Source organism: Gorilla gorilla, chromosome 12, assembly GCF_029281585.2.
Source record: "Gorilla gorilla gorilla isolate KB3781 chromosome 12, NHGRI_mGorGor1-v2.1_pri, whole genome shotgun sequence".
In the NCBI taxonomy this organism is placed as follows: domain Eukaryota; kingdom Metazoa; phylum Chordata; class Mammalia; order Primates; family Hominidae; genus Gorilla; species Gorilla gorilla.
This window is the reverse complement of record NC_073236.2, coordinates 53,711,979-53,736,810: the sequence shown is the minus strand read 5'-3', so window position 1 is coordinate 53,736,810 and position 24,832 is coordinate 53,711,979. Positions and strand designations below refer to the sequence as shown.

Sequence of the window (24,832 nt, the reverse complement as noted above, 5' to 3'; positions counted from 1 at the left end):
CCTCTCCAAGGGTGGAAAAGATTCATTTGAAGGGAGAAAAAGAAACTATGGCTACTGTGTTGCACTTTCAAAAGAGTGAGACAGCATCGCTGTTAAAAAAAATCAAACAAGGTCAGGCGTGGTGGCTCACACCTGTAATCCCAGCACTTTGGGAGGCAGAGGCAGGCAGATCACTAGAGCTCAGGAGTTTGAGACCAGCCTGAGCAACATGGTGAAATCCTGTCTCTACCAAAAGTACAAAAACTTAGCCAGGTGTGGTGGCATCCACTTGTGATCCCAGCTACTTGGTAGGATGATGTGGGGAGATCGCTGGGAGGGGGATGTTGCAGTGAGCCAAGATCGCACCACTGCACTCCAGCCTGGGTACAGAGCCAGACACCATCTCAAAAATAAAAAATAAAAAAAAAAAAAATCAAATGAGAACATTCTATGTCCAATAATGGTGGGCTACATTCCCCAGACCAAACCTAAGACTGCAAAGAACCAAGATAGGTTAAAATATTTTTAAAACCTTAATGTTCTGAAGAGCTGACAGGACAGTGAGAATAAATAACCAGAGCAAACTAAAGGGGAACTAGGAATCTAGCAAGATGAAAGAGCATGCAGCCACATGCGCTGATGCAGGGCTTTGGTGCTGTGCTGAAGCAGGGCATCACTTGGTATACTCATGTGCCCCAGGGAATATGCCTATGATGCACCCCAGGAGCCCTGGCCTTGAGTGAATTTTCCAATGCAGCAGTTTTGAACTTTTTATTCACAAACTCTCAAATGATGTAGGAAACAGAAATGAAAGTCTTAACCTAAGCTGGGCACAGTGGTGCCTCTGTAGTCCCAGCTACTCCAGATGCTGAGGCAGGGGCTCGCTTGAGCCCAGGTGTTTGAGGCTGCAGTGCACTATGATCGAACCTGTGAATTGCCACTGCACTCCAGTGCTTGCCTAAGCAACACAGTGAGATCCTGCCTTTAAAAAGAACAAATTTAAAAACCTAAAGCTTTTTCAGTATAAGGTTAGAAATCTAACAGGAAGCCATCATTCTTCACCCCCCAACACATAAACATAGTAAGCTGGAACACAAAGGACTATAGTCTCAGGAACTACCAGCCCTTGTACAATCACTCAGGCCATCCAGGGAGCTTTAAGCGTTGAACCTGGATAATGACAGTCCCAAGTTGGCATCAGTGCCATGCACACAGCAGAAGCAATGAGAATCTTCTCTGGAGAAGGCAGCATCATCCTAGCCCTCAAATTATTCCCATAAATAATTTTTATTTTTACATTTATTTTTATAATTATTAGAAAACTAGAGATAGCATCTTGTTATGTTGCCTAGGCTGCTCTTTAACTCCTGGGCCCAAGCAATCCTCCCACCTCAGCCTCCCAAAGTGCTAGGATTACAGGCATTAGCCACTGTGTCCAGCCCCAACAAAGAATTTTTAAAGGTCAATGACAGACAAACTGTCAAAAATAAATACACAAGGGGACAGGGAAAGGAGGGAGGGTTTTTGGGGACATAAACAATATGCTGACATTAAACTGGACTGTAAAGGTGATAGTTACTTTGTATTGGACTGTACATATAATTAATGCATTTGTGTATATATTTTACAAAAAAAAGTTTAAGGTATAATAGTAGGCATCATGAATAATTTTATGCCAATAAATCTGAAACTTTAAATGAAATGGGGAAATTCCTAGAAACATGTAACTTACTGTGAGCAGTGGTTTAAGAAAATCCTTTCTCTCTCTCAATCTGTCTTTTGGACAAATTTGACCATGAGTTAACTTTTTAGCTCTGTTCCCTCGTAAACGCAATAAAAGTAGAAATAGGCCGGGCATGGTGGCTCACACCTGTAATCCCAGCACTTTGTGAGGCCAAGGCAGGTGGATCACCTGAGGTCAGGAGTCCAAGACCAGCCTGGCCAACATGGTGAAACCCCATCTCTACTAAAAATACAAAAAATTAGCCGGGCATGGTGGCGTTTGCCTGTAGTCCCAGCTACTCAAGGAGGCCGAGGCAGGAGAATCGCTTGAGCCTGGGAGGCAGAGGTTGCAGTGAGTCAAGACTGCGCCACTGCACTCCAACCTGGGCAACAGAGCAAGACTCCGTCTCAAAAAATAAATAAATAAAAATAAATAAATAAAAGTAGAAATGTCAGTTGTGTTATTAGGCAACACTACTGATGGTAAAAATGACCCCAATTGGTTAGGCTATATCTGGACTGGAAAGACTACAGCTCTGAGCTTCCCTGGGTCCTCGCTGGGCATATCCTAGTGTCCCTGGAAGCACAGCCCATGGAACTGTTAGAAACGATATTGATTCCTTTCTGGGAGATGGGGCTTCTAGGCCAGGGGGCTCCCATAGCCGCTGGTGTGATCTCGTTCCTTTGCGTTTGAGCAGTCATCTGTCATGCGGGGAGCCAAAGACAACTAGTCCCTGTGAGGACACCTGCTGAAGAGAAATGTGTGGCATTGCCCTGCTGGCATACTATGTCTCCAATCTCCTCCAGGGCGTTTTAAAGAGAGAATTATCTAACTCGGCTGGGCACAGTGGCTCCTGCCTGTAATCCCAGCACTTTGGGAGGCCAAGGTGGGTGGATCACTTGAGGCCAGGAGTTCAAGACCAGCCTGGCCAATATGGTGAAACCCTGTCTCTACTAAAAATACAAAAACTAGCTGGGTGTGGTAGCATATGCCTATAATCCCAGCTACTTGGGAAGCTGAGGCACCAGAATCACTTGACCCCGGGAGGTGGAGGCTGCAGCGAGCCAAGACTGTGCTGCTGCACTCTAGCTTGGGCAACAGAGTGAGACTCTCTCTCGAAAAAAAAGAAAGAATTATCTTACTTATTTTATGAGGCTGACATAATCTAGATACCAAAACCCAAAAAGACAATAGGAGAAAGGAAATGTAAACCAATCTCACTCATGATTACAGAGGCAAAAATCCCAAGTAAAATATTAAGAAATCAAATCCAACAACATATTAAAAAGGTAATATATCATAAACAATTTGGGTTTATCCCAGGAATCCCAGGTTAATTTAACATTAGGAAAGGAATGGAGTCATTCACCATGTTAGCTGGTTTAAAAGGAGCCAAATTATCTGAAAATTTCAGTATATATTGAAAAGGTATTTGATAAAACGTAATATTTAGCCACCATAGCAAAATAGCAATACAAAGGAGCTTCCTTAATCCGATTAAAAGCTCAGTAAACACCATACTTAATAGTGAAATGTCGAAAGGGTTCCCTATTTTAAGGGTATAATTTATTTATATTTTGAAACAATCTCAAATTTATAGAAAAATTGCAAGTATTTCCAGAAATCTATCTTTCTTGAACCATTTGACAGTACACTGCTGATCTGATATACCAACAACCCCAAATACTTTGGTGAACATTTTCTATAAACACGGACACTCACAAATATGACCATGATACGATCATCAAAAAATGGTAACTTAGCATTGATAAATTATTACCTTCTAATCCTCAAACAACATTCAAATTTTGCCAACTCCTTTAATAATATCCTTTACAGGCTGGGAGTGATGGCTCATGCCTGTAATCCCAGCACTTTGGGAGGCTGAGCCAGGTGGATCGCTTGAGGTCAGGAGTTCAAGGCCAGCCCGGCCAATACAGCAAAACCCTGTCTTGACTAAAAAAATACAAAAATTAGCTGGGTGTGGTGGTGCATGCCTGTAGTTCCAGCTACTCGTGAGGCTGAGGTGGGAGATCGCTTGAACCCTGGAGGCAGAGGTTGCAGAGAGCCGAGATAGTGCCACTGTACTCTAACCTGGATAACAGGGCCAGACTCTGTCTCAAAATAATACTAATGTCCTTTACAGCAAAAGTATCCAGTTTAGAGCCATCTGTTACACTTTTTAGTCTCCTTTGTTTAGAATAGTTCCTTAGTCTTTAACTTTAGTCATTAGCAGTTTTGAACATTAAAGGCAAGTTTTATAGAATATCCCTCGATTGTGGGCATGTCTGATGTTTCCTCATGATCAGATTCAGCTAACGCATCTTTGGCAGGAATATCCAGAAGCGATGTTGTGTTCTTTCAACTGGTCCCATCAGGTATGTTTCACTTTGATCACTTGAGTAAAGGGGTGACTGCCAGGCAAGAAGTCTTCTCCATGGTAAAGTTATTCTCTCTCTCTGACCTTTGTAATTAAAAAAGACTATGTGTGTGTATGGGAGGGAGGGTACTTTGAAAGTGCATAAGTAGCCTGTTAAACTTTCAGTCACTCAATTCATTCTTTCATTTATATCAACATAAAAGTAGGTTCATGGATTCCTACTTTATTCAATGGGTTATAATCACTTAGTATCATCATTTATTATGATGCTCAAACTGTCCTAGATTTGGCCAGAGTGGGCCCTTCACACAGGCTTTTGTGCCCTTTGGACATGTCCCATCGTTCTTTGAGCACATACTTCCTTTCTGGCATGTGACATTCCAGGCTGGTCTTGTACTTTCTCTGTCCCAGCTCTAGATCAGCTATTTCTCCAAGAAGCTTTTTTAGTGGAGAATGGTATTTAGAAAACAAGAAGGGGGTGCTAGGTGCTATCACTCCTCTGAGCCCTTTCAGGGACAGGGCCAGGGGAAAATACATGTGTACACACACTTTACACCCGAACTTTTAATTCCATTTTAACAATACAGGATTAATTCTGTCTTCTCTCTTTCATATATTTGTAACTCTCTTCTCTGATAGTTAAAACCTGGCCCCCATTATCCTTAAGTATGTATTCGATCAATTAAGTACTTATTCATCAACGTCTCTCTCTCCCCGTATGTAACCACTCTCCCACCACTGCCGCCGTCATCCCCTCCTTTGTGTGGAGCCCTCACCCAAATTGGGCTCAAGCTCCACATGAGCCCACCCTCCTTGTGGACCCCTCCTTATCATATTTGGGCTCATACATCCCATGCTGGGTCACCCTGCACAGGCACCCTCTCACCTGATTTGGGCTCTCACACTCTTAAGCTGTGCCTTTATCTCCAAATGAACATCCTCCTTACCCTATTTGAGCTCTGGTATTCTGCACAGGGCTGCCCACATGTGCAGGGATCCCCTCTCACTCTGCTCTGGCTGAGTCCCTGTGCAGGGACACCCTTCCCACGAAGCTTTGCTCACTCTGCTGTGGCTCAGACACCACATACTAGGCCATGTCTCTTTGGGGAATCCCAGCTTGCTCCGCCCACCTAATGTCTTCGGGACTGAAGCATCCAAGAAGAGGGAGGAGAAGAGGAAAGGTGAACAACTTTTCTATGTGACAAGAAATAAGACAAAGATACCCACTACCACTTCAACACAGTAATGTAGATCCTAGCCATCAAAAGAAAACATATAAGGCTTGGAAAGGAACAAAAAGGCCAGTATTTGCAGATAGGATTGTATTGAAAATCTAAAAATATCTACAGATAAACTGTCAGAATTGATGAGACAATTTTGCCACATTGCTTCATAAATAATCAATAACATTTTTACATATCAACAAACAAAATGAAATTTTAAATAAGGTATTTTTAAAAGCACCAGAAATTCTAATGTAAATATTAACTATGAAAAAGTATCTCTTTACAATAGAGATCTGGTCATCCCCACTTTATCCAAAAGTAACCAGCCAGAGAAATTAGGCAAGAGAAAGAAAAGGCATCCAAACTGAAAAGAAGGATGTAAAAATGTCCCTGTTTACAGATTACATATTCTTTTCTTTTTTTTTTTTTTTGAGATGGAGTCTTGCTCTGTTACCCAGGCTGGAGTGCAGTGGCGCGATCTTGGCTCACTGCAAGCTCTGCCTCCTAGGTTCACGCCATTCTCCTGCCTCAGCCTCCCGAGTAGCTGGGACTACAGGCGCCCGCCACCACGCCCAGCTAATTTTTTTGTATTTTTAGTAGAGATGGGGTTTCTTCGTGTTAGCCAGGATGGTCTCGATCTCCTGACCTTGTGATCCACCCGCCTCGGCCTCCCAAAGTGCTGGGATTACAGGTGTGAGCCACCGCACCCAGCCGACATAATCTCATATATAGAAAAACCTAGACTCTACCAAAAACCTCTTAGAACTCATAAACAAATTCAGTAAAGTTGCAGGATAAAAAAAATCAGTAGCATTTTTATACACAAACAATGAATTAGCTGAAAAAGAAATCAAGAAGGCAATCCCATTTATAATAGCTACCAAAAAAATACCTAGGAATAAATTTAACCAAGGATGTGAAAGACTCTTGGAAAACTGCAAAACACTGATGAAAGAAACTGGAGAGGATACAAATGGAAAAACATCCCATACTTATAGATCAGAATAATTAATATTGTTAAAATTACTACACTACCCAAAGCAATTTACAGATTCAGTACAATCCCTATCAAAATACCAATGACATTCTTTGAAAAACAGAAAAAAAAAAAATTGTAACATTTGTATGGAACCACAAAAGACCCTGAACAGCCAAAGCAATCTTGAGTAAAAAGAACAAAGCTGGAGGCATCACACTACCAGAATTCAAAATATACTACAAAGCTGTAGTAACCAAAACAGTAGGATACTGGCATGAAAACAGAAACAAAGGCCAATGAAAACAGAGAACCCAAAAATTAATCTGCATATCTACAGCCAACTGATTTTTGCAAAAGGTGCCAAGAACATACATACATTGGGGAAAAGGACAGTGCCTTTAATAAATGATGCTGGGAAAACTAGATATCCATATGCAGAAGAATGAAACTAGATCTCCACTGCTCCCCTCTACAAAAGTCAACTCAAAATTGATCAATGACCTAAATATAAGGTCTGGAAAAATATTTTATGAATCAGACCTCAAAGCACAGGAAACAAAAGCCAAAATAAACAAATGAGATTATATCAAACTAAGCTTCTGCACAACAAAGTAGTCAGTCAACAGAGTGAAAAGACAACCTACGGAATAGGAGAAAATATTTGCAAACTATTCATCTTAGGGACAGAGGCTTAATATCCAGAATATGTAAGGAACTCAAACATCTCAACAGCAAAAATCCCAAACAATTCGATTAAAAAATGGGCAAATGATCTGAACAAACATTTCTCAAAACACATACAAATGGCCAACAAATACATGAAAAAATGTTCAACATCACTAGTCATTGAGAAAACACAAATCAAAACCACAATAAGGTTTCATCTCATCCCATTAGGATGGCTATCCCCAAAAGACAAAAAAAAAAAAAAAAAGCAAATGCTGGTGAGGATGTGGAGAAAAGGGAACTCTTATACACTGTTGGTGGGAATGTAAACTAGTATAGCCACTATGGGAAACATATGAAGGTTCCTCAAATAACTACAAATACAACTTCCATATGATCCAGCATCCCACTATTAGGCATTTATCCAAAGGAAAAGAAATTGGTATATCAAAGAGATACCTGCACCCCCATGGTTATTGCAGCACTATTCACAATAGCCAAGATATGGAACCAACCTAGATGTCCAACAATAGATAAAGGGATAAAGCAAATGTGGTATATATACATAATGGAATACTATTTGGCCATAATAAAGCATGAAATCCTGTCATTTGCAACAACATAGATGGAACAGGAGAACATTATGTGAAATAAGCCAGGAACAGAAAGTTAAACACTGCAAGTTCTTACTCATATGTGGAAGCCAAAAATAAAGTTGATCTCATAGAAGTAAAAGTAGAATAGAGAATACTAGAGGCTGAGTAGGGCAGGGAAAGGAGGGGAACAGGAAGAGATTTGTTAAAGGAGATAAAATTACAATTAGACAGGAGGAATAAATTCTAGTGTTCTATACCATTATAGGATGACCATAGCTAACAATAATATAGTTTCAAACAGCTAGAAGGAGAATATTGCATGTTCACAACACAAAGAAATGATAAATGTTTGAGAGGACAGATATGCTAATTATCCTGATCTGATCACTATACACTGTCTGTATCACACCATCACTATGTACCCCATAAAATATGTGTAAATATTATGTGTTAATACAAAAAAAGACCAAAAAAAACAAACACAAGAAGTAAACAAAGTAAGCATTACCAATAGGTGAACAACCTGACATACGCCTCCTAAAATGATGCAATACAAAGTACCCTGTATCATGTAGGTTGTATTCTTGCCAAAATGTGAATCTAATTACAAGAAATAATCGGACAATCTAAAATGTAAGAAATCCTATAAGACAACTGGCTTTGAGTCTCCAAAAAAGTCGGTATCATGAAAAAGAATTTTCTACATTACAATGTTCTACTTTAAGACAGATCAAAGAGATGTAACAATCAAAAGCAATGTCTTTTGATTGAATAAACCTTGATTGAATCCTTGGTCCAGAAAATCAGAAAAAGCTCATAAATGGATTAAATGGTATTTCACTATTGTTTCTATGAACATTTCTTTTATTATTCTTATAGCTTCCTGTTTTCACACTCAGCTATTGGTATCCAGTTATAAGATATAAAGATCAAACGTTCTGATGACTATCGGCATGGTAACTACGACAACATACAAGCATCTCTTGTTCCCCACACCACTTTGCCTTTTCTGATTTCTGTGACCACCACTACCCACCTACCCTGTTCAGAATTCTCTCAAGCTCGTAGACTGCTTGTAGGGCCCCGACTTCCAGAACCCTCAGCTGGCAGAGTAAGAGGTGAATCACGGCCCGGGGACAAGTCAGCATGTGGCAGTTTAAACAAGAGCCCCGAAGCAGCAGGTACAGCTTCTGAAGAGAGGGAATAAAAACAAACAGGATATTAGAAAGAGACACAGTAGCCATGGTGATTTTCAGTATACAAGTTTCTTTATGTAGTCAGTCTATTCCTTTAAAAACTCTACTTCAGCCTACATGCTTAGAAAGGCCTTTGTTATCTTAAGAACCAGACAAATATTACCCTCTATTTTCTTTTAAGGTTTTATTTTAATCCATTTAGATTTGAAATTTACTTTGGGGGTACAACCTGAGGTAGAGAAATATCTTTATTTTATTCCAAGATTTAATTAAGAGACTTCTCAGCCAGGTACAGTGGCTCATGCCCGTAATCCCAGCATTTTGGGAGGCCAAGGCGGGCGGATCACTTGAGGCCAGTCACTTGAGGCCAGGAGTTTGAGACCAGCCTGGCCAACATGATGAACCTGTCTCTCGTAATTTTTGTAAAAATACAAAAATTAGCTGGGCATGGTGGCGCGTGCCTGTAATCCCAGCTACTAGGGAGGCTGAGGCACAAGAATCACTTGAATCCAGGAGGCAGAGGTTACAGTGAGCCAAGATCGTGCCACTGCACTCCAGCCTGGGAGACGGAATGAGACACTGTCTTAAAAAAAAAAAAAAAAAAAGACACTTCTCTTTAACATAATTAACAGACAAAAATCATGTCCATGTATACCAACATATGTGTAGCTTAAAAAAAAAAATCCTGGAGGTGAGGTTAGCTGAAATAAAAAGCTGAAAATGTACCAGCATGACTCTAGACAGGGGCTTCATTCTGACCTCACTGTTGGGCTTTCTGGGGCTTTGCTTCTCCTGCCACCACACAAGTGCCTATAGAGACACCTGAAGGGCTCAGGGAGACCCTGAGAACACTGAAGTTCTCTCTGTTACCAGGCAGGTGCCACTGAGATTTCTGAAGAGCACAAAGCCCCTGCAACAAAAGGTGTAGGGGATGAATCTGAACTCTCCCCGACCCTCCACGCAAACGGAATCAGGCTGTGGCTCTATTCAACTGGAATCAAACTGATATTCATTTATTTAGGGCCACAGGGTAAGTTGAAGTTATTGTATTTGGCTCAAAGCTTCAAAATCTCATTCTACAGAATGCTTTCATTGGAGTGCCTGGGGCTTAACCTCCTTAGACCACTCTTGTGGGAGACAGGCAGCACTCACAAATCCCACCAGCAGCCCAGAGACCCACACAACCAAGGCAGCACTTACATCGAAGAGGAGAGGGTTATACACTGTGAGTGGGAGCTCAATGTGGCCCAGGTGCCCAGAACAGTTGCTGAAGTCCTGCACGCAGGTGGAGCACACCTCTTTGGAATCTGCAGGGCCCAAAGCTAAATCGTACAGGCCGTTTGCTGATGGGTTCCCCAGGCTGTCCAGGTACCGAGGGTTCGTAATGGATTTAACACTTAATTTCCTAAGGGGATAAAAAAGACCAAGAGGAAAGCTAAAGTTACCAACCTCTCTGATGTTTCCTTTCCAGCACAAACCTATAGTTAAGTGATTATTTAATGCCTGCTTGATAGCTCTGGAGGGCACAATCTCTGTCTTTGTCACTAGTGTACCCCAACACTAAGTGCAGAGTTGGTACCCAATAGTTAATAAATACATATGTGCTAAATGAATAAGTCATAAAATACATACGTGCTAAATGAATGAGTGGTAACTTCTTAAAAACAGATTTAGAACAAAACTTGCACTAAGTACACTGGTAAACTGTTTATAAAAAGGAGTTAAGCATCTACTATACACTGACTGCTTCACAGGCAGCATTATTCTTTTTTTTTTTTTTTTAACAAGGTCTCACTCCTGTTGCCTAGGCTAGAGTGTAGTGGTGCAACCTCGACTCACTGCAGCCTTAAACTCCTGGGCTCCAGTGATCCTCCCACCTCAGCCTTCCGAGTAGCTGGGACCACAGACATGTGCCACTATGCCCAACCAATTTTTCGATTAATATTTTTTTGTAGAGACAGGATTTAGCCATGTTACCCAGGCTGGTCTTGAACTCCTGAGCTCTAGAGATCCGCCTGCCTCAGCCTCCCAAAGTGCTGGGATTACAGGAGTGAGCCACCATGCCTGGCCGCATTATTTAGTCCTGATCTTAATCCTCTGAAATACTCATCACTACATGTACTTTTCAGAGGATGAAACCAAGGCTCAGGGAAGTTAGGTGATTGAATCCAGGTGACACAAACACAAACAGAATGTCGGGGAGGCAGGATACGGAATAGACTTAACTCCAAAGCCCACCCAGTTCAATGAAGGGAATGTGATGCAACAATCCCTGTATGCAGAAATAGTAAATGTGACAACATTAAACACATTTAGTCAAACCTTAAAAAAGGTTTCATCACATTTTATGTTTGGTTTGAAAGGTGCTCCCATAGGACACAACTATGTTTAGTAGGCTAACTTGGCTTTTACAATTTTCTCCTTTCTGATTTAGAAAATAAAGACAAAGAAACCATCCCAATCTGACAGCCTAGAGGAAATCTGAAGGTTGAAACGAGAGTCCCCTAATGATGTAAACACTCCCTTTAATAAAGCACAAAAATAGTGTCAAGTTTTCATGAGTGGTGACATGTTCTGAGTGTAAAACGATGTTAGTCTATCAGGAACTAAGCTGCTCATCTCTAGAAGATTCTATGTTGCATGGCCAGTGTCACTCTAAGGGCCAAGGCGACAGGGAGGCAGATCTGCTGCTGTGGCTCTTGTCTATATGGTCACCTTGCTGCCAGTAAGCTAATTTCACGAGAAACTTGATCTAACTCAAAAGTTGTGCGTGTGGTCTCTTCCACACCCACCTGCAACCCTGAACTGGGTAACACTGAACAAATTACTTACCTTTTGTTCTTTAATCTTAATTTTTGAAACTGTAATAAAATATATATAAATTCATCATCTTAACTGTTTCAATTAGTACAGTTCAGTGGTATTAAGTACATTTGCATTGTGCTACCATCACCACTCTCCATCTGCAGAACCCTTTTTCATCTTGTAAAACTGAAACCCTGTACCCATTATACAGTAATTCTTCATCTCCTCCACTACCATCATTTTACTTTCTGTTTTGATTAATCTGACTACTCTAGGTACCTTATATTAAGTGGAATCACACCGTACTTGTCCTTTTGTGACTGGCTTATTTCACTTAGCACAGTGCCCTCAAGGTTCATCCATGTTATAGGATGTGTTGAACTTTTTTCCTTTTTTAGGGCTGAACAATATCCCATTGCATGTATATACCACATTTTATGTATCAACCCATCCATTGATAGACACTTGGGTAGTTTCTACTTTTTCACGATTGTGAATAATGCTGCTATGAACATAGGTATACAAATATCTCTTTGAGACCCTACTTTCAATTCCTTGGATACACATCCAGAAGTAGAATTGCTGGATCACATGGTAATTTTGTCTTTAGTTTTTTGAGAATCCACCCTACTGTTTTCCATAGTGGTTGCACCATTTTACATTCCCACTAATGGTGTACAAAAAGCTTCCACTTTCTCCACACCCTTGTCAACACTTACTACTTTGTTTTTCTGATAGTAGCACCCTACTGGATTTGAGGAGCTTTTTATTTGCATTTCCCTAAAATTGGTGATGTTCAATATCTTTTCACATACTCACTGGCCATCTGTATGTCTTCTTTGGAAAAATGTCTCTTTAAGTCCTTTGTCCATTTTAAAATTGAATTTTGTGTTGTTGTTGAGTTGTAGGAGTTCTTTTTATGTTCTAGATATCAATCTCTCATCAGATATAAAATTTACAAATATTTTCCCCCATTCCATGGGTTGCCCTTTCACTCTGCTGACTGTATCCTTTGATAACTACCTAATTTTTTTCTCACCTGAAGTCTGGGCATCACAGCAGCTCTATTGGGATGATTAGAAGATAACATACAGAAAATACAGTGTCAAACAAAGTTCCTCTCTCTTTGTAGAGGAGAAAGTCCCTCCCACCATTACAGGAGTGGGATGAAGAGTAGGGGCAACTAGCAAGGATTCCACTAGTCAGTAGAGTTTGAGATCAATAGACTTAGGTTTGAAGATGACCTTTGCCACTTCCTAGAGAGACATTTTGTTCTCTGGGCCTGAATTTTTTACTGGAGGTGCCACCACAAATGGTGTTGTTAAGAACTGAGAATGGGTGTCGTTAAGGACTGAAAGTGCCAAGCACTGAGCAGCTAGCTCCTCTATCCATCTATTCATACACTCAACAAATACCCAGAGTGCTCACTGTGTGCCAGACAGGGTTAAGTGCTAAGGAAACAGACAAGAACTGCTATGCTTACAGGCCTTACATTCTACTGGAGGAACGGGAACAGACACAAAATAAATGTATAGTCTGTTAGACGGCAGAAAGGGCTACGACGAAAAATAATGCAGGGAAAGGGAAGAGCGGAGTAGGCAAGTGGTCCTAGAAGCCCACTAAGGAGGAACTTGGGCAAAGGCTGAAGGAGTTGAGGGAGCAGGCCATACAGTCACCTGGGCAGAGGGTTTTACAGGAGGAAGAAGCAGGGAGTGCAAAGGTCCTGAGGTGGATGTGTGCCCGTGATGCTCTGGATGCAGCAAGGAGGTCAGGGTAGCCAGAATAGAGGTGAGATCAGAGAGGTAACAGGAGACTGAAATGACCCCTCCAGGCCATTTGTAAAGACTTGGTTTTTACTCTGAGTGAGATGGGAAGCTATTAGAACCTCGCACAATAAAAGGTGGCAGTATTATTGAAATGTCTCAACTCTAAACCTGTTTGAAAACTCCACAATTATCTTTTTAAAAATTCAGGCAACTTAAAACACTTCTGCTTTTGGATGAAATCGTATCCACTTATGGCGGTGATGATATAATTGGAATTTCTGGGCTAGCACACTGTTACCAATGATACCAGAGCTGTGGCTCAGGAGTTTATTCATCCATTTATTCAGACTTGAGGATAAAAGACAAGAGTGACACATATAAGAAGCTCAAGGATAGTGGAGGAAGACAAATATACATAAGCACAAAAAGTCACTAAAGCACCATGACAGACAACTGTATCATGTGCAAAATGACCTCAGAAAACAAGGGAGGTGAACTGAGCTTTCAGGTGTGTATGTTGGGTAGGGGACAGAGGGAAGTACCTCCTTTTGGCTGAAAGGACACTGCATGCAGAGGGAATAGCTTAAAGAAAGGCCCAGATGTTGAAATATGATGGCGGTTTCTGGAATATGCAGGTGGTTTAATAGGGCTGAAGAAGGGATGATGTTATAGCTAAAATCAGCATTGATCTGATCATGGGAGACTTTGCAGGCTATGCTAAGAAAATATACTTTATCTGAGGGAAATGGAGAACATTTGGAGGGTTTTAAGGGTGACAGTAGCATGACTACATTTGCACTTTACAAGAATAATTTTGACAGCAGTGTGGAGCATGCACTTGAGAGGTGTTAAGGGGAGGGTGGAAGGAAAAGACAATTCAAATATGAGATAAGGGTCAGAGGCAACACAGTAGCAATTGGGAGAAAAAGGAGACTAAGAACAAATAGACATGTAGGTGACACAAAGTAAGAGCCCAATAAATAAGTTAGATGTCAGGAGAGATCTAGAATAATTTTCCAGTTTCTAGTGACTATTTTGCACTACGTACACCATTTTGGAGGGGTAAGTAACCCCTCCCTTTGAAGAGGGATGCCGTGTTGAGTTTTTTTTTTTTTTTTTTTTTTTGAGACAGAGTATTGCTCTGTCGCCAGGCTGGAGTGCAGTGGCACAATCTCGGCTCTCTGCAACCTCCGCCTCCTGGGTTCAAGCGATTCTCCTGCCTCAGCCTCCCGAGTAGCTGGGACTACAGGTGCCCGCCACCACGCCCAGCTAATTTTTGTATTTTTAGTAGAGACGGGGTTTCACCATGTTGGCCAGGGATGGTCTCGATCTCCCGACCTCGTGATCCGCCGGCCTCGGCCTCCCAAAGTGCTGGGATTACAGGCGTGAGCCACCGTGCCCGGCCATGTTGAGTTTCTGATATGCATTTAGGCCATGTTGAGTTTTTGATATGCATTTAAGATCTCTGTGTGAAATTCAATTAAAGATGTACAGACAGCTGAACAAATGGGTCTGAAAATCAGGGAAATAAATTTGCGTTGGGGATTTAAATTTGAGACTATAAATCATGAAAGTGGTGAGACTGTCTAGGGACAATATTTACCATGAAGAAAACATTACCAGAATAGAATCTTGAAAAACATCAACATTTAAGGAGTAAAACGAGGTACAGACCTTGCTCACCAATATGTCATTAACGCCTAGCTTGGTGCCTGGAAAAAACTGGATGCTCAATAAATGTTTGTGAGGTTATAGATCGATAGAGGAAGAGAGGGAGGTAGAAGTATTTGTCATAAAAATAGGAGAACTTGAAGACAAATAAGGTTCTGGAAGAAAGGAAAGTTTCAAGAGAGTGCATTGGAGAATGTCAAATGCTACCTTAATCAAAATGAAGACTAAAGAGAGTTCCCTGGATTTAACAACCACACCGAGAATATAGCAGGGTCCTAGCAAAGAGAAGTTAACGCCTGAACTGACACTTGAAGGACAATCATTTTACAAACAAGAGGAAACTTACTACGTGCCTAATTAACCATGTCAGGTACACTATGGTTAATTCCACAAATGCTTGTTAGTTAACGAGGAGACTGGCAGATGATAACGCTGCAGACCAGGACCCTCCCCACCCTTATATTCCCCTACCCCAGCGCAAACTCTTTCCCCCAGCCCCACCGGCCTCTTATCCAGGCAGTCCACGCCGGCCCAGGAACGTTCCCATAACTACGGCTCCCAGCAGGACAAGCGCCAGACAAGCCTGGACTCAAGAGGATAGACCGGGCGCAAGCGCTTCTGGGAATCGTAGTTTAGGGCGCCGACCTCAAGATCCAGGCTGGGCACGCTACCCGACCAACTCCTTACTTGAGCTCTTCAGCCGAATACATCCCGAAGGAAATGCCCTGCAGCCGCCGCCAGGGCATGTTCTTGGAGATCAACATCCTCCAGGTGCGTTTTGAATTCCGACACCCCGAGAGACGTTCCACTCACCACCCGACTATTCTTAATTCACCCTCAAGACCGGAGTCACCACGCGATTCAACGTGCGCTTGCGCGCGGAAGCGGTCGCAGGAACGACATTTACGTGGATGAGATCACTTCTACATGGGGGGGGGAACAAATAGTTGTACGACTCTCTGCTCGCTCTTTTGTTTTGAAAACAATCAAAGATATATAAGACATCAAAATAATCATTTAGGAAAATTCCTCCGAGGCAAATCGGGTGTATAGAGCTTTTAGCTTCCGTGACGAAGTCTTTCAAACCATGAGCTTGCACCCTCCCATTTTATGATTGCTTTCGTCTTCTTCCGCTTCAGCCAATAGCGGAGCTGTTCCCTGTTCCCCGCCCACTGCGCCCCACCTTCCTGAAGGTCGAGGCACGCGTTCCCAACATGCTCTGCAGAGAAATCAAAGATGGCGGCTGTATCTGCTGTTCGCTGGCTGGGGCTCCGCAGCAGGTTTGGCCAGCCGCTGACGGGTCGGCGGGCGGGTTTGTGTGAACAGGCACGCAGCTGCAGGTAAGAGACGCTTAGGGTATCCGCGAAGAAGACCGCGGAGTCACCTTAGTCCTATGTTTCCCAGCTGGCTGTGGAAGTAGGCACGATGAAATGGTTTGCTCATGCGCGCCCTTAACGGTCGCGTGCCCTTAAGACCAGCTACGCGGAGGTGGCCCTTTGAAATAGGATTCGCAACGCATTTATTCATTAGAGAAATACTTATTGGTTGCTTGCAATATTCTGTAGTTAACACCATCCGCAAAGCTAGGACCCTGCTTTCATGAAGCTTGCGTTCCAGTGAGTGTGGCTATTAGCAACACTACCCCAAATTAAAAATTATCCGCCATTACTCATTTTAACCCAATCAGGAGGAGCGAGGAGAACGTACAAGATCTTCCCAAATAAAAGGCAGTCTCTGGTCGCCACCGTGGGGACTTTGGCTAAAGAAGTTATCAGGTTTTCATAAAAGCAGAAAAGTCTAAAAGATCTGACTATGCCCTTTTGATCTGTGATAGTTATAGCTTGGAACATGTATGACCTATCTGTGTAATTTATTTTTCACTCAGTACAAACAGTGGCATTGTGGGAATATGAGAGGCAGTAATTTGTAGTGAAAACTTGCTAAAAGCCTAATTTTAGGTTTAGTGTTTGCCATTCACTTAATTGGATGATAGTAGACAGATTTCCTCATCTGCAGACTGGAGTTGGTAATAACCATCCGAAAAGTTTGTGAGGTATAAGTGGGATATGTAATTTACAATATGTTTTTATATGTACTCTCTCTTAGTTCCCCTCAAGAAAGAGAAACCACTCCATTTGATACTGCAGAAACCTTTGTGCTGCCATTCAATGCCAGTCCTCCGTTTCCTGGTAGCCATCGTTAGCATTTTTCTACTCATTTTCTTTGCCTGAAGCAGAATCTCTCCCTCAGCATCCGTTCTCAAAATAACTGTGATCTCTGTTTTAAGGTCATGAGAAACAAATAGTGCGACTTGAAAGAGTTGATCTCAGAAACTTGAAAGAGTTGATCTCTTTCTGAAATGTCCTTAACGTAGAGGGGTATTCTTGTTTTAAATGATACCTGAAACCAGATACTACTGGAGGAAGTATCTTTCTATGCAATCACATCTTGAAAATTTTCTGAATGTTACTGATGCCGTTTAGTAAGGGGAAACACAAGATAATACTAACCGTGCACATTATCTGTGGTGTGTTGACTGTGTTTTTAGTGTGATCAGAACACTTAAACAGAACACTTAAAAACTCAGTCATGGGCCAATGATTTTATATTTTGGTTTAAAAAGGATTTCATATTGAACCTATGAAAATAGAAAATATCAGCAATTCCAAGTCTAAATCAGGCCTTATGTATTTGGTACATTCTTGATTGTTGAAAGAAGTGGAATGAGAAGCCATGGGTCATCTTCCCTATGTTGTAATTGCTTTAAGTGAGGTAGTCCTTTCTGATCAGGGCAGTATCTGTATAGAAGCAAGAGCTCACTGAATTGTTCTTTTAAACATCATAGTGTTTTGGGTTCCTGAAGTTGAAAGTTCTTGCATTTCAAACCAGATTGTTCAAGTGCTATTAAAAACTTTCCTTCCTCTCTGCCATTTATGTAATGAGATTGATTGCTTGCTTCCAAAAATTTTGACTAGCCGGGCATGGTGGCATATGCCTGTAGTCCTAGTTACTCAGGAGGCTGAAGCAGGAGGGTCGCTTGAGCCCAGGAGTTCAAGGGTTCAGTGAGCTATAATTGCACCACCGCACTAAAGGCTAGGCAATGGAGCAAGACCCTGTCTCTAAAAAAAAAAAAAAAAAAAAAAAGTTTTGACAGTCTTGTCCATATCTTGTATCCATTCCTTAATGATATTGAACATGTGTACAGACTGTCTTCTCAGCGTTCATTGACATGAGTTATCCAGTTTAATCCATGATGATTGGACTCAAAGTACACATAGGTGGAGGTGAGCTGGGTACTTCATTAATGACTATTAGCTTTAAGACTTTTGTTTTTTTGCAGATTTTATTCTGGTAGTGCAACCCTCTCAAAGGTTGAAGGAACTGATATAACAGGTATATTTTAAAATATATTGAGTTCTATTTTTATATCAACACGTTGGATTCCATTGTAGTACTAGGAAACTGATTCATGTTTTATTTTTTACATTAGGGATTGAAGAAGTAGTAATTCCAAAAAAGAAAACTTGGTAAGTATTCTATCAGTGTTCATTCAGCAAATGGTTGAGTGCTTACTATGAGAGAAGTATAAGCGTTAGGTAAGGAGACAGTGACAGGAAGAGCAATAGGAGAGCATTCTTGAAGAGAGTAGCTGAGCGGGGAGAAGCTAGGAGTTTAAAGGACAAAAAATGGAAAGGTGGAGAATAGTGAGTGAATGAGCAATGAGATTTACTTAGAACAATTGAAAGAGATTTTGAATTAGTGTGGGTTACTATTTACGTGGTTAATAATACATGGTTATACATGAACATCATCATTAGAATAATTTTTTTCAAGGAAGTTCTCTCATGGTTCAAGAGCAGACAGTTACTGTCTTTGTTATCTCTAATGAGGTAAAATGAAGTAAATGGTGTGGACAGCAAAATTTAGCTTTTTTATTCACTGGATATATCCTTGAACAAATTGCCTCATCTCATTTATTCAACATTTGTTGAATATGCAGGAACTAAAACTTCACAAAAGTGCTTGTTACAGTGTAGTCCTATTGAACGCATTTAGTGGCCCCTCAAAAAGCTAGGTCTTAAAATTATGTGACCTAAAGACTCGGGTTCGCCGGGCGCGGTGGCTTACGCCTGTAATCCCAGCACTTTGGGAGGCCGAGGCGGGCGGATGATGAGGTCAGGAGATTGAGACCATCCTGGCTAACACGGTGAAACCCCGTCTCTACTAAAAATACAAAAAAATTAGCCGGATGTGGTGGGGGGTCGCCTGTAGTCCCAGCTACTCGGGAGGCTGAGGCAGGAGAATGGCGTGAACCTGGGAGACGGAGCTTGCAGTGAGCTGAGATCGCGCCACTGCACTCCAGCCTGGGCGACAGAGCAAGACTCCATCTCAAAAAAAAAAAAAGACTTGGGTTCATTTAAAAAGCCTTTTTTAAAAACTTTATTAATCTGAATTGTGTGATTATTTTAGGGAGGCCAGGGAGCCCAGTGATGTCAATGCATAGGTAACTGGGATCATAAAAGAAGTGCAAATTAAAACTTACCGTATTGGCAGAGAGAGGATTTGAAGAAATACGTTTGTTTATGGGACAGTAAATTGGAACAGCTCTTTGGAGGGAAATTTGGCAGAATCAGAATTGGAAATGTGCGTACCTTACTGGTTAGCCACTTTGGAGGAACATTTGCATATATACATGGACAAGACTGTTCTTTATTACTTGGGAATAGTAACAGGTTGAAACAGCCTGAATGCCCATTGAAAAGTGAATGGATAATTTTAAAAGGTTATCATACAATAAGTTTTTATATTGAAAGGAATTAATTAGCTCTATATTTAATAACATGGATAGTGCAGTCAAACTTATGTAGACACATGCAGAATGACAGTGTGTATACGTTTTTTAGGGAGATGTTTATGTGTGAAAATACCTTTAAAAGTTCTGGAAATACAAATAGCAAATTCATCGTGGAGAGGGGTCACAAGATGACACCAGACACTTTAGGTTAACGTGTAATGTTCTAGTTTATTTTTTTAAGATAATGTATGATACCTTTTTAAAGTAACCTTTTAAAGAGAATTAGTGAGTAATCTGAATGTCATCATTTTTTCACTGCCATTTGTTCAATATGTTACGAAAGTTTGCTAACTTGATAAGACTTAAATAGGGCAATAAAAGATCTGCTGAAGGAATGCTGAGAGATGAGAGAATGTGTCGTTATCACACTTGCTGAAATTACATAAATGTGACTTCTAAACGTGGATAGAAAATTTAGTGGATATTATGTACATCAGGGAATTAGTTTTGATGAAATATAAAATTTCCTGTACTTTTGTTTTTCTCAGATGACTTATAGTCTTAAGAATGTTATGTTAAACTTTATTTAGAAAAATACTCTTGGTATAATTCCCTTTTGGAAAGGAAACACATTAAATCTAACATAGGAGCACAAATATATTTGAGATCAAATTATCTTGTCATTTATTCCAGTGAAGCCTTTTCTAATAGTTCAGTAAAGGTCTCTACTCAGAGGTGCAGTGGACAGCTGGCCTGCAATTCTTACCATAACGTTATATATGGTTGAGAGGTTCTAAACCAGGAGGTTGCATCAGAATTATCTGGGAATTCAGTAAGAGTGTGTGTGACAGTCCTCCATGGATCTTGGGAGGCTTTGATGCAATAGGTCCAGAGTGAAGCCTGTGGTTTATTCTCCTATAACTGAATCAAGAGCTACCAATTAGGATAGTAAAGGCAACAGTAGTCCCGAAAGCTGCAGTAAGAATCCATAGGAAAGTGGATAGAGGAAGTAGGCCAGATAGTTTTATGAGGGCGGGATGGAAATCACTAGCCCTGGGTTATGGCATTATGCACCAGGCCAGAGAGGACAGGCAAAGAGAGGAACATGTACCAACTAGGGGAAAGAACCAGCAGTTTTCTTAATTTCTAATTTATTCTAGTGACCTTGTGACATAACCAGCTTCAGATGAGATCTGCACTATGTTATTGGCCAGTACACTGAGAGTAGAATCATTTGTTCAGTTTGTGGCTATGAAGAGCCCTGATGAGGATTAACTTGTGGTTCTTATTTTTAGGGATAAAGTAGCCGTTCTTCAGGCACTCGCGTCCACAGTAAACAGGGTAAGTAGGATTTTTTTTTTTTTTAACCTAAAACTTGGCTAATAACACACTTTTTAACTCGGCTAATAACACATTTAATACTCATACCTCGTCATTACTCAGAATTAAACTGTTGTGCGTCTAGAAAGTTTCTTTAAAATTGTCTAATCAACGCTCATGAATGTAATCCCAACACTTTTGGAGGCCAAAGTGGGAAGACCATTTGACATCAGGAGTTCAAAACCAGCTTGGGCAATGTAGCAAGACCCCCATCTGTTTTTTGTTTGTTTGTTTGTTTTGTTTTGTTTGAGACAGAGTTTCGCTCTTGTTGCCTTAGGCTGCAGTGCAATGGCGCAATCTCGGCTCACTGCAACCTCCACCTCCTGGGTTCAAGCAATTCTTCTGCCTCAGCCTCTTGAGTAGCTGGGATTACAGGCATGTGCCACCACGCCCAACTAATTTTGTATTCTAAGTAGAGACGGGATTTCTCCATGTTGGTCAGGCTGGTCTCGAACTCCTGACCTCAGGTGATCCACTCACCTTGGCCTCCCAAAGTGCTGGGATTACAGGTGTGAGCCACTGCGCCAAACTTTTTTTTTTTTTTTTTTTTTTTTAATTTATTTTTTGAGACAGAGTCTTGCTGTGTCGCCCAGGCTGAAGTGCAGTGGCACAGTCCCGGCTCACTGCAAGCTCTGCCTCCCAGGTTCACGCCATTCTCCTGTCTCAGCCTCCCGAGTAGCTGGGACTACAAGCGCCCGCCGCCACGCCTGGCTATTTTTTTGTATTTTTAGTAGAGACGGGGTTTCACTGTGCTCACCAGGATGGTCTCCATCTCCTGACCTCGTGATCCACCCGCCTTGGCCTCCCAAAGTGCTGGGATTACAGGCGTGAGCCACGGTGCCCGGCCTTTTTTTTTTTTTTTTAAGAATAAAATTATTGGCCAGGCGCAGTGGCTCACATCTGTAATCCCATCACTAATCCCATCACTTTGGGAGACCGAGGGAGGCGGATTGCTTGAGGTCAGGAGTTCGATACCAGCCTGGTGAACATGGTGAAACCCTGTCTCTACCAAAACAACAAAAACAAAAATTACGAGGCATGGTGGCACCTGTAGTCCTACCTATTCAGGAGGCTGAGGCAAGAGAATCTCTTGAACCTGGGAGGCAGAAGTTGCAGTGAGCCAAGGTCCTGCCACTGCACTCCAGCCTGGGTGAGTTAGTGAGACTCTGTCTCAAAAAAAAAAAAAAAAAAAAAAATTAAAATAAAATTATCAAATCCCTTTATTTGGCAAAGGAGGAAGCTAAGGTTTTGAAAGTGGCCAGTGGCTGGTTAGGATGTTAAAACCTTAATTAAAGGCTTAATTCCACACCTTTTATCTCGAAATGCAGTGTTTTTCTACCATACCAGTGATCTTTAATCCCTGGAAGGGCTTGTTGAAATGTATGTTCTTAGGGGACGATTTAGCTGTAGTATACCAACTTGGAGAAATAATGTACCTGTCATGCTGACAATCATGTAATGATTAATAATCTGGGTCCTGGAGCCTACTGGTTTGTTTTAATAGCCAAGCAACTAGCTTTATGATCTTAGGGAAGTTACTTTACCTCTTGATACTTCTGTTTCCTGACTTATAAATTGGGGGTTAATTATAGCACCAAACCTCAAGGTTGCAGTGGAATTATTAACAAATGAATTAAGTATACGTAAGATTTAGGACAGAGTCTGGGACAAAGGAAATTCTTGGTACATTGTATTTTGTTACTGCTACTACTGTATTGTTGATTTCATTGAGATGAAATTTGCTCTGTTGGCAACTCGAGTAGAGTTTGTAGTCTGGTAGATACACTGAAACTTTGGTAAATGCATCAGAAATGGAACTTTCTGCTTGGTTGTATTTTTTATTAACCGAAAACTTTTAATTTTGTCTGTGGGGAAAAGTCTAAAATAATTAAGTCTTTTTTTCTGCCACAGTATCTGTATGGATATTGATCCTCCTTAAGTCGATTATTACAAGTACGCAGAATTGTTCTTCTATTATAGATATTAAACTACATCTAAAAATGGAACTACTAGGCTGGACATAGTGGCTCATGCCTGTAATCCCAGCAGTTTGGGAGGTCAAGGCGGGTGGATCCTTGTGAGCTCGGGACTTTGAGATCAGTCTGGGCAACATGGTGAAACCCTGTCTCTACAAAAAAACACAAAAATTAGCTGAGCATGGTAGTATGCGCCTGTAGTCCCAGCTCCTTGGGAGGCTAAGGTGAGGCTCACTTGATCCTGGGAGGTGGAGGTGGAGGTTGCGGTGAGCCAGGATCGCACCACTGTACTCCACAGAGTGAGACCCTGTCCCCCCCGCCACACACAAAAAAATTAAATATAAAATAAAGATGGAGCTACTAAAGATAGTGTTGGGTCTAATGTGCACTGGTGTACTCTACCAGTTTCTGAAAAAGGACTTTACTACATCTCCCTACTTGCAAAGCATTGAGATTTTCAGTAGCTCACTTATCCATAAATAGGCACCTGAAATGTAAACATAGAAATGGACCTCTGAGATATTCTCAACATTTCAATGAGAATGGCCCAGGGCCACCTTCAAATCAAAGAAGTTATAGAATTGTGTGTAGAATTGTGACTTATCTGGCCCTTAAAATCCAAGAGTTATTCGTTTATCCATTCATTCAGCAACAATATTTTGTGCCCTTATAATGCTTATCAAGCACTGTGCTGGATATAGAATTAGACACAGATATTGTGTAGTTCTAGAGGGGAAGACTGAGGTAGCACTGAGAAGGGGTTGTATCGCCAAGACTGGGAAAGGAATTCTTTTTTTTCTTTCTTTTTTTTTTTAAAGAGACGGAGTCTCCCTCTGTCACCCAGGCTGGAGTGCAGTGGCGCAATCTCAGCTCACTGCAAGCTCCGCCTCCTGGGTTCATGCCATTCTCCTGCCTCAGCCTCCTGAGTAGCTGGGACTACAGGCGCCCCCACCCCCACGCCCGGCTAATTTTTGTATTTTTAGTAGAGACGGAGTTTCACTGTGTTAGCCAGGATGGGGGGAAAGGAATTCTAAGCAGACATTTTAGAAAAGACAGCTATGTGGAGAATGGGAAAGCTTTCCACTTGAGAGTGTGATAAAGAGCTTAGCATATCCAAAACCAAACCCCTTTCCCTCCAAACATTCCTCACATATTTCTTTGCCATCTCATTAATGGCGACTCCATTCTTATAGCTGCTCAGGCCAAAATCCTGGGAATTGTTAGCAAAGCCTTTGTTTATCCCTTCAAAAGATATGTGTGTGTGAGGTCTCCGTGACCACTCCCAGGCTAAGAGTTATGACAGCAAGAAGATACAAAGCAAAGTCAGCAAAGAGAAAAGGCTCATTGGATAAAGACCAAAAGAAATCAGTCACAAGCTTCCAAAAGACCTCTCCAGAAGATTCAACACAGGACATGCTTAATTCCTCCATCAGTGACTTGTGACAACACATGCAAAGTGTCTACCAAAGCTCATTAGAGACCCAGTGCCCAGAGTTTTTAGGGGAGGCTGGCCATGTAGACCACCCACTGGCTGGCATATATTATACCAAGTTTCCATACTCCCAGAAGGGAAGCAGGTGTTTGGCACAAAACACGTTGTACAAACAGGTTAGGCACAGTGAACCATTCTTAGCAGTTCTAGGAATGGTGAGAACCCTTCCGATATCCAGGTTCCCAGATGGCAGCCAAGGGCC

At 41.5% G+C, this 24,832-nt stretch overlaps 2 protein-coding genes and 1 long non-coding RNA gene across 5 annotated transcripts in view; 2 read left to right on the top strand and 1 right to left on the bottom strand.

The window, feature by feature from the left end:
• POLR1A (RNA polymerase I subunit A) overlaps nucleotides 1-15,810 on the bottom strand; it is an 87,510-nt gene extending 71,700 nt beyond the window's left edge. For all 3 annotated transcript variants that reach the window (XM_004029560.5, XM_063695731.1, XM_055378164.2), the window contains exons 1-3: nucleotides 15,675-15,810; nucleotides 9,946-10,150; nucleotides 8,590-8,739 (exon numbers count right to left, since the gene is read on the bottom strand). In XM_004029560.5, coding sequence (XP_004029609.3) covers nucleotides 8,590-8,739; nucleotides 9,946-10,150; nucleotides 15,675-15,751 — 432 coding nt within the window. In that variant the 5' untranslated portion in view covers nucleotides 15,752-15,810. The remainder of the gene's footprint in view (nucleotides 1-8,589; nucleotides 8,740-9,945; nucleotides 10,151-15,674) is intronic.
• Nucleotides 8,596-10,113, top strand: LOC109025747 (uncharacterized). The gene is made up of 2 exons (XR_002004697.2): nucleotides 8,596-8,730; nucleotides 9,828-10,113. It is a non-coding gene; the product is annotated as an uncharacterized lncRNA (long non-coding RNA).
• A 281-nt stretch (nucleotides 15,811-16,091) lies between the features above and the next one.
• Nucleotides 16,092-24,832, top strand: part of PTCD3 (pentatricopeptide repeat domain 3) — a 33,572-nt gene continuing 24,831 nt past the window's right edge. Inside the window, exons 1-4 of the mRNA XM_004029561.4 lie at nucleotides 16,092-16,327; nucleotides 18,328-18,380; nucleotides 18,478-18,514; nucleotides 21,078-21,123. Of these exons, the coding sequence (XP_004029610.1) occupies nucleotides 16,224-16,327; nucleotides 18,328-18,380; nucleotides 18,478-18,514; nucleotides 21,078-21,123 (240 nt within the window). The 5' untranslated portion in view covers nucleotides 16,092-16,223. The remainder of the gene's footprint in view (nucleotides 16,328-18,327; nucleotides 18,381-18,477; nucleotides 18,515-21,077; nucleotides 21,124-24,832) is intronic.